The 13,858-nt window shown below is 45.7% G+C and overlaps 2 protein-coding genes across 4 annotated transcripts in view; one reads left to right on the top strand and one right to left on the bottom strand.

Moving 5' to 3' along the window:
- Positions 1 to 13,858, bottom strand: part of GFM1 (G elongation factor mitochondrial 1) — a 42,105-nt gene that overhangs the window by 12,804 nt on the left and 15,443 nt on the right. For both annotated transcript variants that reach the window (XM_040974863.1, XM_040974864.1), the window contains 5 exons: positions 13,072 to 13,209; positions 11,405 to 11,506; positions 10,025 to 10,081; positions 7,342 to 7,479; positions 6,511 to 6,593 (listed from right to left, as the gene is read on the bottom strand). In XM_040974863.1, coding sequence (XP_040830797.1) covers positions 6,511 to 6,593; positions 7,342 to 7,479; positions 10,025 to 10,081; positions 11,405 to 11,506; positions 13,072 to 13,209 — 518 coding nt within the window. The remainder of the gene's footprint in view (positions 1 to 6,510; positions 6,594 to 7,341; positions 7,480 to 10,024; positions 10,082 to 11,404; positions 11,507 to 13,071; positions 13,210 to 13,858) is intronic.
- Positions 1,430 to 6,488, top strand: LXN (latexin). 2 transcript variants are annotated; one of them, XM_040974866.1, is made up of 6 exons: positions 1,457 to 1,585; positions 2,574 to 2,636; positions 3,809 to 3,986; positions 4,478 to 4,614; positions 5,848 to 5,910; positions 6,155 to 6,488. In XM_040974866.1, the coding sequence occupies exons 1-6, from the start codon at positions 1,457 to 1,459 to the stop codon at positions 6,251 to 6,253; spliced, it is 669 nt and encodes a 222-aa protein (XP_040830800.1). In that variant the 3' UTR covers positions 6,254 to 6,488. The 2 variants fall into 2 exon arrangements, with proteins under 2 accessions (XP_040830799.1, XP_040830800.1); XM_040974865.1 differs by having other exon boundaries at positions 1,430 to 1,585; positions 5,848 to 6,226.

Raw genomic sequence — 13,858 nt, 5'->3', positions numbered from 1 at the left:
AAAAACAGAAAACCTAAATTGCTATGTGCATGCTTAAAATGCCTGTTATGCTAAATCTGTTGCTAGTGGTTACAACTGATACAGCTTCACAACGCTCAGGCGCTGACATCAGTGCTTCCTGCTTCTCCAACAGAGCAGCAAAGCACGGAGGAGCCTTCCGTGAAGACAATTACAGCAGCAGCAGTACCCAGCCACCAAGGGGGCACTCAGTGCAAGAATTCCAGCGTGTACACACAAGCACAACCCAAGAGACTGGCTCACAGATAGCTCATCGACACGTGGGAGCGGCACCAACTTCCCAGCTTACTATAACTTTAAGAGGCAAAACTAACTCATCTTCTAGTGACTGCACAGCTGGCGGACAATGAACTCTTGGGGAAAAGATGCCTTACTGCGTATTCGTTCTGAAAACTCTGACTCAAAACACATTCACACACTTTAAGTGGCATATGAAGACAATTACTTTTTTCATTTCCTTCTAAAATCATTGATAACATATACAGACAAGTATACCAAGAAACCATCAAAAGTCTATTTTCAAGAAAAAGAGCAAAGAATCTCCACTTCCCAGACAAGTGGTGAAGAGAAGTTCTGGCCACAGGGCAAAGGAAATCTCAGTTTCCTGAAGTACAGGAAGGGCCAAACAGCCCAGGTTAAAAATGACAAAGGCGGAGGACAACAAGCCCGAGGAAATGGCAGAGTGGCAGTGCACCAGCTGACTGATTATACCAAGTCCTGCTTCCGGTGCAAGCTACTTCAGCAGAGTTTTGTGTAAGTTCAGTTTCAAAGTATGTTTTAACCCTTGAAGTAAACTGCTCAAAGTGATTCAAATCCGGATATGGTATCACTGCAAACTCTCCTGTGAGACGGGGAAAGCAGGGGCTGACCCAAATCACAAAATGTCCTGACATAGCGATACAGTGCAGTCTCTCGTACCCAGATGTGGGAAGAATGGGTCGTCTTCCCCGGAAACGGGGAAAGAAAACGGCCCAGCTTCTCAACAGCAATCACTGGAGCAGCCTGGCCCCCGCCCCGCGCAAGTCACTGGTGAGGAAGTTGCACTCCAGCCTGCAAGAGGAGCTAACTTTTCCCTAGAGACTTGGAGTGGGGGGGCTACAACAACCAACGCCTCAAAGTCCCGCCCAGCACTTTTGTACAGGTTAATACAAGACAGAGCCAAGCCAGCCCAGACTCCCTTCCCACTCCTCCCCGCGCCCCGCCTCTCCTCCAATAAGAACCAGCTGTGTAAGGCAGGGCAGAGTGAGGCGTGGCGCCTACTCTCCGGAGCCAGAGCCCAGAGCAGCTTCCTGAGCTGAAGCAGGAAGAGGGAGGAAGGGAGCCGGTGATCCAGCCCACGCCTAGCCGCTCCTGGCCAGGCGTGCTCACCTGCAGCAGGCAGCGCCCCCAGAACGGCCTCTCTCGCAGCAGGAGCCCCGCGGCCAGTGCGCTCGCAAGAATGGAAATCCCGCCAACCCACTACCCAGCCTCCAGGGCGGCCTCGGTGGTGGAGAACTGCATCAACTACCAGCAGGGGACCCCGCACAAGGTGTTCCTGGTGCAGACGGTCAAGCAAGCCAGCATGGAGGTGAGTTTGCAGGGAGCACCGTGCTCAGTGTGCCCTGGAGACAGTCCGGAACTATCCCTTATTTCCACCAGAAGGCAGAGACAGTTTCTTGGGCACTCTTCCAAGGAAATGCCACAGCGCCCCACACAAAGGGCGGCATTTTCCCCAACTCCCCAGTGAGACCTGCAGGAATGCTGCGGCCGCAACTCCCTTCCCCATCTGCTGCCACGCGACTCCCCTTTCCCTAACGTGAAAAGCCGTCCTCATCACAATCTTTTACCAAAATGAAGGGGACAACAGGCGGCTAGAGAAACCAACAGAGACAGAATAAATGCTGGCGGGGTGGGAGGGGGGCAGCTCTATCCACCCAAGACCACAGCCACGAGTGCCTGATCTCTGGCTAAAGGGCCGAGTTAAACTCAGCATGCCGAAGGGTACTGGGACTTGCGGTTGTCCTTATTTTAACTGTTACTGGTATATAAGAGATGAGAGGGAACAGATATTAGCTCAAAACTGCACCAGAATAACAATTTTTAACTTTCAATCTGCACCTTGATTTAAAAAATGAATGCTTATATTGAGTGTCTTAAAAATTTGCTACAGGGTCATTTTTCAGGCCCACTTCTAGGCAACAACAGTGCCTGAGGCACTCCGGCTGCTCTGCAGCCACCCAGACCAGCTCACACAGCACTGCTTGAAGGAACGCTGCGCTTGGAAAGGGGCAACCTTTCTGCCGACTTTAGGATTAAAAGCTACTTCCAAATCTCTGATGTAGAGCACGCAGGACCACAGCCAGAGGCTGCCGTTTCCTGATGCCTGGGAAGGAGCCGTGTGCACTGTGCACACTCTTAGCCCGCATGCTGTGCCCACTGCACATGGCCAGGAGCATGCGTCAGAACGGCTGTGCGCCGCTTCAAGGTGGAAGGGTGTTGAACACCAAGACTTCTTTTTGGTTAGAATGGATTTGTTGTTATAATGTCTTATCTCAACCACATTTTCTTATTTTTAGGATATTCCAGGAAGAGGACATAAGTATCATCTCAAGTTTTCTGTGGAAGAAATAATCCAAAAAGTAAGTGAAATGTTTTATTAAATAAAATTTGATTGTACACAGTCAAGATCAGCTTTGCTTGTAGCTGTGGAACCCCGGCCTCTGGGCGAGCGTTAGGAGTCCTGTGTTCTGGGACTCTTGAATCGTGTCTGCTGCATTACTCAGACAGGACTTTATACTTCCAGTCAGTTGCTTCATCCAGCAGCCTGAACTTAGCTCCAATATGACGTAATTCACTCTCCAGTCACGATCACTGTCTGTTGCCTGCCTTTTGTTGTCTCTCACTGGGCATGTAAAGAAACTACAAGTGCTCCTCAAGAGACTTCTGAGGAATAGGACGGCCAGCTGGTGCCACCTTTCAGATCGGTGAGTGCTGAGGCAGGTCTACTTTTAGAAATTCTATCAAATTTTCATAAGACAAATGAGGAGGAGCTACAGTTTATACCATAACCATCTAAATGCCTTCATCCAGGAGAGAGAGACCAGCTAAAGGACCTGGCCTTCCAGAGCATCACCTTCCAGAAATGGATTCCCATACCTACCTCTGACACAAAGACACAAACAGGAGTGGGGACAGAGTAATAGGAAAACTTAAAAAGTAATCCACTTTGAATAAAGCTAAATGTGCCTGTGCAAATGGCTATCCTATAAGGAAATACATTAAAAATTTAAGATTACAATTTGTAAGATAAGACCTTATAAACTGTATTTACACGATGCCTTTAATAGGCCAGGCCCACACCTTTGAAAACGGGGACCTTGGGGCTAGCTCTGTGGTGCAGTAAGCTGCTTCTCCATGCAGCACAGCATCCTCTCTGATATGGGTTCAAGTCCTGACTGCTCCACTTTCAATCCAGCTCCCTGCTTATAGATTTGGGAAAGCAGAAGATGGCTCAAGTTCTTGGGCCCCCACACCTCACAAGAGACACCCTGGTGAGGCTCCTGGCTCCAAACCAGCTCAGTCTGTCTGGCCATTTCAACTGTCAAGGGGTAGTGAGTGGATGGAAAAATCTTTGTGTAACCCCGCCTTTCAAATAAAATTAACCTTACCAAACAACAACAACAACAAAAAAACCAAATGAGCTCTCTGCAGTGTGACACAGCACCATCAGGGCCTAGTGCAATAAACCCCATCTCAGGGACAACAATTAGTAACTTACATACACTGATGTTTTGCAAAATGTCTCCAACAGGAAGTAACAGTCAACTGCACAGCTGAAGTGCTGTACCCTGCAGCGGGCCAGGACACCGCACCCGAAGTCAACTTCACATTTGAAGGAGAAATTGGAAAGAACCCAGATGAAGAAGACAACACATTTTACGAAAGACTCAAATCCATGAAGGAACCACTAGAAGCACAAAACATCCCAGGTACATAAATACAGCATAAGGAAAATATTTCCAATGTGAAAATCTCAACTGCCTACACTCAAGCTTATTAGATGTTACCAATGTTGCGAAATGCACCGATTTCTGTCACATTTACTCTGATGACAGCGTTCCCTGGGGTAGCAGGCCCAAGTGCGAGTCACAGCTCCTGATGAGCCTGCTGCACCGCCTCGGAAACTGTTCCACTTATTTCCTTAGCTTGCTGTACACACTTTTCAAAAATAGCCTCTCTGGTCCTAATGTACACCCTATCTTACTTGCTTACTTTACATTCCTGAAGTCTCACCTGACAGCCTCTTGGAAGTACGTCTTTCCAAACTGAGAAAAGAGGCTTTGGGACTACATTAATCTGGGGCTTTAGGTGTTTTCTTTTCTGTACATATTTGAAGAAAATTAAGGCATGAATTAGAATTTAAAATAACTATTCCTTTAAGATGATTATACTCCTCATATGTCGATGTTTCCACCAATAGACAGTTTTGGAAATGTACCTCCAGAAATGAAGCCCGTTCGACACTTAGCCTGGGTTGGCTGTGGTTACATAATATGGCAGAATTCTACAGAAAACACGTGGTATAAAATGGTAAAAATTCAAACTGTCAAGCAAGTGGTAAGTAATTTCCATAAAGGACACGATCACCGGGGTTTTTAAAGCATTATAATTCATACTTGGATAAACACCACCCCTAAAGCCATTTTGTATTTAAGATAATGAGCCTGCTCTATAAACCAGGGTCAGTCACGATTCAGTCTGGGGAAGGCTGAGCGGCAGGAAGGGGCCAGCTGACAGTAGTGGGCTGAGAGCTACCAACCTCCATGCCCCCTCCCCTAACTGGCCTTCCAAGTACAAGGAACGGAGCTGCGTTAGTGGGCGTTCCCTGGGCCCCCAACACCAGCAAGGCAGAGCCACAGAATCCCAGTGAACATTTCTTATTCCTAAGTAGGCGCTGGAAGGCAGCTGGAAAGGCACCACAGAATGCAACTTTCCAGCTGACTTACTAGAACTTACTGACACCAAGCCATGAGCCAGAGCATCCCCCACAGCTTTTGTGGCCACTTGCTAAGAGATCTGTGAGCACTGGAGGACAGCAAAGCCAATTACAACATTCACGGTGTGATGCCAAAACCTAACAGATATTATGACAATATTTTGAGAAACAGAGTAACCTTTTTTTTTTCTAAGGCATTTTCACACACCAACCTTGGTTACAACATTCCTGAAGAGGTATTAAATGGCCTTAACTGAGCCCAGGGAGTGAGACCATAAAATAATCAAACCATACTTTTAGCAAAATATGTACAGGACAGTGTTAGTAAATGTCTATGTAAAGAAACTCCTAGAATCCTTCACCAAATTGTGATATTAAAGCATTACTGAAAATCTCAACACAAGAGTTTAACCAACTGCTTTGGTTATACAAGTGTATCTCTATCAAGACTTGTTATGATGTTTACACTATCTTTAAAGGACGTTCTTTGTGAATACAGTCAAAGGAAAGATTACTTTAGGATACTGTAAAGGAGAAATAGCACATTTCATTTATCTGACCCTGAGGTCACATTCACAATCATTGTCAACCAAGAGAACCTGCTCAGTCCTTCGGGACCTAGCACCAGGTGCAATTCAACTACAAGCCTACAGGGCCTGTGTAACCACAGCGCACCCTGATGGTGACGGCTGTAAACCTGGCCAATCAAGTATTGTCGCTTGTAACATCACGTTACTGTCAGAGCAATAAACAATACAAACTACTTACTAAACCCAGGTGGTTTTGAAAAGTGATGTGCCATTTCTCAATGATACAGAATTTTAAACACCAGGTTTTTACCCTTTCTTTCATAGCAAAGAAATGACGACTTCATTGAATTAGACTACACCGTTCTACTTCACGACATTGCATCTCAGGTAAAGCAGGATTTACCTTTACTTGATGCCACTGTGAAAACTGACACTCCTTTTAGAGCTAAAGTGACATTAATTCTGACGAAACACAGTTCGTGTAATCTCGGACGCCGGGCTGAGGCCTGCGCTACCTACAGCAGTTTAATGTGCTCACTTCTGTGAGGACTGTGTGCATCAAAATACAAACCCAACTGTTTTCTTAATTGTTTTATGAATTCTATCATGGTATCAATTTCTTTTCTTTCAGGAGATCATTCCTTGGCAAATGCAAGTTCTCTGGCATCCACAATATGGTACTAAAGTCAAACACAGTAGCCGTCTGCCCAAGGAAGCACATCTGGCATGAAGGAGGCTCCTGGCAGTGGGAGGCAATGTCAGCAGGCACTAATGCTATGTATGCTGGGGCTCGCTGCTATCTAGCAGTGGCCAAACAAGTCCCAAAGGGTAACTGTGTATATTATCTTGATTCCAATATACAACCATATCGATCCCAGAACAAAAGGTGTCACTACATAAGCATGTCTGTGTAATTGTAGCAGTGGTGTACATCATAATAAAACTTCCCTTTTGGCCTCATAACATTTAATTATGCTGTTTACTTACGGGACAGGAGCAGTAATGGTCTCTCGAAAGGCGACTTTCGGCTTTCCCATTGTACAAGGACAGCCATATTCTCTTTCCATCCTCTAAAAACAGTGGGGCAGATGTGGGAGGGAAAACTTTGTTATAATTAACCAAAAAATTCTAAGGGCTTAAATAGCTTAATAGCTTTTAATTAAAGATAATAGGCTAAGGATAAAGCTTGTCATTTTAGGTTCTTATAAAGCTAGATACAGGGTATTTAATCCAAACTACTTTTATAGATTTAACAGAAATGAATTCTAATCTAAAGTGATTAATTTGTATTTTCTCCCAATCTGGTCACTAAAACTCCATCACTGTTCTACATCATTACATGTTACTAGAATAACTTATAAACCTGTTGTCAGGATTTTTTTTTTAATCACAACTTCAAAACGATCCTGACTTAATTAAAATAACCAGGACCTAGGGATGGACGGGCTGACTACCTTGTCACAAATTTTCAAGGCCTTGATTCTAGCAGTTTGTGTTTACCAAATAACGTTAGAAATCACAAACAATTAGCACCAAATACTAGAGGCAGTGCATCACATCTGGACACAAACCACATGAAGTTTGAAGAACCACCATTAATTTTCTGTCTTGGAGAATTACAGACATTTGCTGAAATTCTATAGAATTACAACTCAAGTTTATTTGGGAGTAAAACATTTTTGAAATTATTCAGTTTTTTTAAACCATCCAAATTTTTCACCAATATTTTGAAGACCATGTGCTTACATGATTTAAAAAAAAGAAAAAACTTTTGTACCCATAAACAGTAATCAATTCAATCTACTTTTCATGCATTACCTGAGCATAGATTTCCAAGTGCAACTCTCCCATTCCAGAAACAATTGTTTCTTTGCTCTCTGTGTCAAAGTGAACTTTAAACGTGGGATCTTCTCTCGTGAACCTGGCAATGCCCTTTGAAAATTTTTCTAAATCATTCTGTAAAAGAAGAAAGTCATTACACATTAGTTTATTAAGTATTAAGCAATAGGACTTTTTAATGAACTTTACTGAATGAATTCACATGCATCGGCAACTAATAAAGATGGCCCACACCTAGCTCTACTGCCTACTATGAACTTGGCAAGCTCAAGCCAAGAGAGCAGGGAACAGCCAGTTGAACAGGATTTCCTTTCCATATAGAGATAGAAGACCATTAAAAACCAGAGTCTGAGACTTAACTAACTCAAAGCCCTTTCCTTCCTACTTTGAAAACGTTTTATATTTGTGAATAACTGTTCATAAACCAGAAAGCAGAATTTGCTATATTTTAGAAATTCTATGCAATATTGTTATCAAAAGGACAACATCTTTACTGCCTATTTACTCTAGACTCAAACAGGACAGTTAAGACCAACAGCCAGGGAAATAACACCCTGAGGCTTCCTTTCCCAGCTGTGCGTGGACATGGCAAGGTGTGCTCTCATTCTCCTTAGCTGTGATGCCATGTGGGGAGCACAGTGACAGCCTTCAGAGGCCTGGATCCCCCGGCAACGGCAACTTGCTGGACGCAATCAAGGCTATATACTTTAAGAAGGGGAGACTGCGATGAATGAATTGCATCACCCCAAAGTAATCACACAGGCTTCTACAAGAGGAAGACAGAAGGGGGTGGGTCAGATCGATGCCCTGGAGAGGCAGGGGCTTCTGAAGCAGAAGAGGGACTCAACCCGCTGCTGGCTGCACAGACAGTGGGAGGTGACAAGCCTCCAAGGGCGCCAGGTGTGCCATCCTCTAAACGTGGGGAATGGCCTGCGGGTGACAGCAAGCAAGGAAACGGGAATCCCTGACACTTGGCCACGAGGAATCCACCTGAGCGAGCCAAGGCACGGGGTCTCCAGAAGAGAACACAACCTTGCTGTACTTTGACTAATTCAGTCCATCACACAGGTGTCAGACTCTGACTGAATGTAAAACAAAACATTTATGCTGTTTTAAGCCACACACATGGGGCCGTGGTGCATTATATGGCATCTCAAATTCTAACCCAAACAGCAAGACAGATTTGTATTTTACAGGTAGAATGTTGTGGAGGCAGACTAAGTGACTTGCTCAAGACCACATAGGTGATCCAAGACAAAGCTGGGACTGAATCCTAGATTAGCCCACCCGTCAGTATTTTGCCTTTCTCTCACTAACCACAAACTCTCAACCTAGCAGTGCCTCCGCTGAGACTCACGGCTTTACTCAGTCTTATTACTGATTTCAACTAATTTATTCCAGGAGGCAAATGTTTCTAAACAATGCACTTGATTCCCTCCATTACTGTGACTTGTCAACATTTAAATGTTTTCCAATATTCTGTTTAAGGATAGGGAAACATAACACTTTGAATTTCAAATCATGCATAATTCTGAAGAGAAAAAGCTAACTGAGCAAAAGGAACAAACTACAGTATCTTACTGAGGTGTGAGGTTCACCCTTCAGCAAGCTTGAGAAGGCGGAACGTTTACCATTTCTTGCCAACTCAACAATTCTCGTTTCTAGATTAAGAAGACTTTTTTGGGGAGAGGCTGGTGCAATGACTGGAAGTGTCGACATTCCACAGGGGCCCAAGTTCACGTCTCAACTACCCGACTTCCAATCCAGCTGCCCACTCACACCCTGAGAAAGCAGTGCAGGATGGCCCAGGTCCTGGGGACCCCACACCCAAGTGGCTCCTGGCTCCTGCCTGGGTCAGCTCAAGCCATTGGAGCTATTTGGGGAGTGAACCAGCAGGCCCTCTCTCTATATATACAAATATGTTTTCAAATAAAATAAATCTTTAGAAAAAAAAAAAAAAGGTTTGGGAAGTTTCAAAATCTTTCCAAATACAGGAGGTAGTAGCTGTTAATGTCTCCCAAATGCAATTCATCAGAATACACTTTCTACGTGAGTCCCAGGAGACAGAAAAGTCAACAGAATTGTTATCAATGTCAAAAACACTCTGGCACTAAGAAGACCAGATTAGCTCCAATACAAGCAGTGTAAATTTAAAAACCTATTCAAGTAGTTTTAGTTTTGTAAAAAGCCAAATGACAGCAAATCCAATCATAAAACCATAAAATTACTAGAAAACCCCAGATACAAAATTAAAATTGAAAGTAAGAAACAGCACTCTTGTCTCTCAGCTCTTCCTGGCACACAGTGACAGCGGCTCGAACCCACACAGCCCCGAGATGCACAGAAGCAGGTAATTCGTTGTCTGAAATCCAGGGTGTATTCTCAAGTTCTGTTAAAACTTAACACAAACTTTCCTGCTTTACTTTTCTGAAACATAAATCCAGAAAGCCACACTTACCTCTCTGGGGCCAATGATTAAAGTTGGGGAGAAATTTTTACTATCATTTCTTCAAATACACCGAGGAATTGTCATTAGAAATCAGACTGGTAAATTTTAAGATGTGCTCGCAGGAGCAAGAGGAGACAGACACCTGGAGCTGCTGCTAACCGCAAGACCCCAACTGTACCGCAAACACGCGAGAGCCTTCTTCCAAACTCCTACCTTGTGAGATGGTCTCATGGCTATTGAGATGACAGGATCAGGAACATGAATCGACTCCTAAAATGTTTTTTAAAACAAGGGAGAATATTTAAAAAGTGGTACTGTTTGAACCATGAGTAATTATAATATTCTATCTCAAAATGGATCAAAAGATAAACATCAGCCCTGACTAGACAATACATAAAAATAAATCAAGCTTCCGCTTATGTGGTCTTCTCCCTGCCAGAACTATTTACTTAGGTTTTAATTAGTTCACATAATCACTGATCCCCAAAGCTGACACATGTAATTCTTCTTGCCTAGAACTACCCACGTTTTTTCTAATTTTCTGGTGAGTTACTTTCCTTAGTAATATACCATGAGAGGGCACCACCTTGTACACACACTTCATTTCATCAGTGCCACTTGTGAGAAACGGAAATTACCCAAAGTCACAAGTGATCACTAAAACCTCGGCAGGGAGCCCGGGCCTGGCCGAGGGCCGGTACTGCCTCAGTCAACAGCGTGTGTGGAGTGAGACCGCTCTGCTCCAAGGCCTCAGGGAGCACACCCTACAGACACCAAGCACCTCACATCACGGCCAAGTACTTAGAGGCTTCAGCACCAATACTTAGAGCATTCCTGTCATCTACAGCCCAACCAAATTGGTACAGATCGGACTTTAGGACGTTGTAAACCCACATATTTAATTGTTTATACAATTATGAATGTGCCACATGGTATGGGGAACTGTCACATTCTTATGACATGATCTACTGCAATTGCCTGTCGCCCTACATACTCATGCTTTTCACTGAATTCAGGAGAGGGCCACCCTCCTGGGTAAACAGTCATGGTGTTGGAAAGCCCGTTCTCCCACAGGGAAAAGGGAATTCCAAGGCGGGCAGGGACAGCGTTTTTCCCTCAGCATCACCAGTGGCAGAAGAATCCCCGAGTTCAAAGGTCAGGCTGCCTTAGTGCAGCTCACCTCCGAGCTGGGTCCTGGTCCATTATCTTTCTAAGTGCGGTCCCCGGCTCACCCTCGCTGCTCACTCGGGGAGCAGCTCTGCCCTGGCACTAGCTGACAGAGCAGCAGGATCTGCGAGGTCTTCACAGGGAGGTGGCAGGTCTCACGACGGGCCGAGACTGACACAACACAGGCTAAGCAGGGGCACATTTTTCTTCCAATTAAACTTTGGATTACTGTAGAACAATTTCTGCTACGAAAAGCCGTGTAAGTTCGCTTACAGAGCACTTGCTTAATTGGAATTCAAATAAGCCTGATTTCCATGGCTCTTGATGAAAACTTCTGTATTTTTTTTTTTTAATACTGAATGTTCTACATAAAAACACAAACTTCCAAAATCCAGCGCTGAAGAGTTCTGAAGTCAAATGGCTTACCATGGAAAGGCCACTGCTGTCTTTGTTTGTGAACGTGTCTCCACTAGCGCAGTCAATGCCAAACAAGGCGCAGATATCCCCGGCATGGGCTTCCTCAACATCCTGGACGGCACAAGCACAGGTTAACACCCGGTGCACACACCGCACGGTCCCTCACCGTGGAGCAGAGAAACCAACGCCCACCGAGATGCGGCAAGGAGTGCAGAGGCTACCGAGGGGCTGAGTCATCTTTGAATTTCATCTTTCCACAGTCTGAAATAGCCTCTGATAGCTGACTTTTTTTTAAATCACTCTACTTTATGTGAGAAATTCAGAGCTATGGTCTAATTACCTAAAGGACTACAGTACTGGTAAGACACGGTGCTGCAGTTTTTAAGTTACTTCTATGGACTTAAGAAGCATGGTAGTACATACACTGCCACAGTCAGATGAGCAACTTGTGTTTGTCACACACATGCAAGGAAATCCACAAAGGAAGTTTTCAAAACAAAGGCAGAAGAATGGAATCCACTGCACCAAAAATAATTTTAACTTCTCACGGATGTAAGCAGTCAAGGAGACACGGGGGAGAGGAGGAAGCAGCGCTACCCCGGCTTCCCCGGCTGTTCAGCGTTCACTCACAATGGCTGTGGCTGGCAGGACGCTGCACCTGCCAGGAAACAGCTGACAGTCCTGAGCCCTCCAGGCTGCCCCCTGCTGACTCTCCCCAGAGCTGCAGGGCCATTCCATTGTGTGTGCCTATTCACCTCCCAGGGGGAAGACAGAGCTGCACTGGGAAAGCCTGCCTTCACTGGGCAATCCTGCAGAGCCAGTCAAGACTGCTGGAGGCCAGAACAGGTGCAGAAATCAACTGCAAGCCCCAGAACGGAGCTGGGGTTTTATATCCTGGTACCTATATGGTTTTGTAGGGGGTTCTAAAATAAGAATAAAAACCTTAGATGTTACATAGGGCTATCACAATGGCCGTATTTCAGAAAACCACATCAGTGGATAACATGGAAGATCAGGGGTGACTCTGTCACCTGCCACCAAGAACCACAGTCCCAACATCCTAAGCCTGCCGTATCCTTCACAGCCCTGGAGAAAAATGCTGAAACTCGTGCTCCACATTTCAGGGAACTCTTCCCGACCCTCCATCACTGAGAAAACCTTGTGAACGGTGGAATAAAATGAGTTCTGACTATCTGCTGACTCGGTCTGCAGCAACTGTAACACCCCTCAGTAAGGAGGAAGATGCCAGAAAGCACACTTGTCCGATGAGGGGGTTCAGCACACAGCGTTGCAGAAGCCTCCCCACCCCCGGCCGCACTCACCTCCATCAGGTCAGCGCACCAGCCCCCTCCCCCGGCCGCACTCACCTCCATCAGGTCAGCGCACCAGCCCCCTCCCCCGGCCGCACTCGCCTCCATCAGGTCGGCGTGCACGCGCACCAGCCCCCTCCCCCGGCCGCACTCACCTCCATCAGGTTGCGTGCATGTGCACCAGCCCCCTCCCCCGGCCGCACTCACCTCCATCAGGTCGGCGTGCATGTGCACCAGCCCCCTCCCCCGGCCGCACTCACCTCCATCAGGTCGGCGTGCATGCGCACCAGCCCCCTCCCCCGGCCGCACTCACCTCCATCAGGTCGGCGTGCATGTGCACCAGCCCCCTCCCCCGGCCGCACTCACCTCCATCAGGTCGGCGTGCATGCGCACCAGCCGCTGCACCCGCACTTTCTTCCTGGTCCGCGTGTTGTAGATGGTGTCCCCCTTTCTCAGCTCCCCCTGGTAATTGCGGACGTACGTTAACTGCCCGAACCGACCTGCCTGGGAGGCAAATTTGGATAAAGGCAGGGAGAATAGACACCATCAGAATCAAAATTAAGAGAAAAACTTCATATTACTTCTAAATATTCACTCTCAATTGTAGCACTCTTAAATGTGTTTCAGCTGAACTTAATGATTGCTGATGCACCTTTTTTGGTCTCACACAATCCAAGATATTTCCACTTTCTATGAAATCAGTGTTATTGAAAAATATTTTAATTGTTACAAGAGACAGTATGCCTTGCACCTAAGTTCAACTTTATGGGTCTGGGAAAGTCTTTGCCATGCACGTGCCAGTATCCCATAGGGGCGCAGGTTCTAATCCCACTGGGCCCACTTCCCATCCAGCTCCCTGCTGTGGCCTGGGAAAGCAGCAGAGGACAGACCAAAGCCTTGAGACCCTGCACCTGCACGGGAGACCTGGAAGACACTCCAGGCTCTTAGCCTCAGATTGGTGCAGTTCCGGCTGTGGCGGCCTTTGGAGAGTAAATCAATGTATGGAAGGTCTTCCTCTCTGTCTCTCCTCCTCTCTGTATATCTGACTTTCCAATAAAAACGAAAATATTTAAAAATAAATATAAATCTTTAAAAAATAAGTTCAATTTTATACAATAAAATATGAAGCAAAAATTAAGTATAGTTCTTGGAA

The sequence above is a fragment of the Ochotona curzoniae genome, unplaced genomic scaffold (genome assembly GCF_017591425.1).
Source record: "Ochotona curzoniae isolate NIBS_2020 unplaced genomic scaffold, NIBS_Ocur_1.0 contig_2599, whole genome shotgun sequence".
Taxonomy (NCBI): Eukaryota; Metazoa; Chordata; class Mammalia; order Lagomorpha; family Ochotonidae; genus Ochotona; species Ochotona curzoniae.
This window is presented reverse-complemented; position numbering and strand designations above follow the sequence as displayed.

Excerpts from the sequence above, each read along its gene's own strand:
- LXN (XM_040974865.1), top strand. The coding sequence starts at position 1,457 with ATGGAAATCCCGCCAACCCACTACCCAGCCTCCAGGGCGGCCTCGGTG. Across the intron at positions 3,987-4,477 it reads AGAAGCACAAAACATCCCAG|ACAGTTTTGGAAATGTACCT; the intron begins GTACATAAATAC and ends TTCCACCAATAG. Across the intron at positions 4,615-5,847 it reads TTCAAACTGTCAAGCAAGTG|CAAAGAAATGACGACTTCAT; the intron begins GTAAGTAATTTC and ends TTTCTTTCATAG.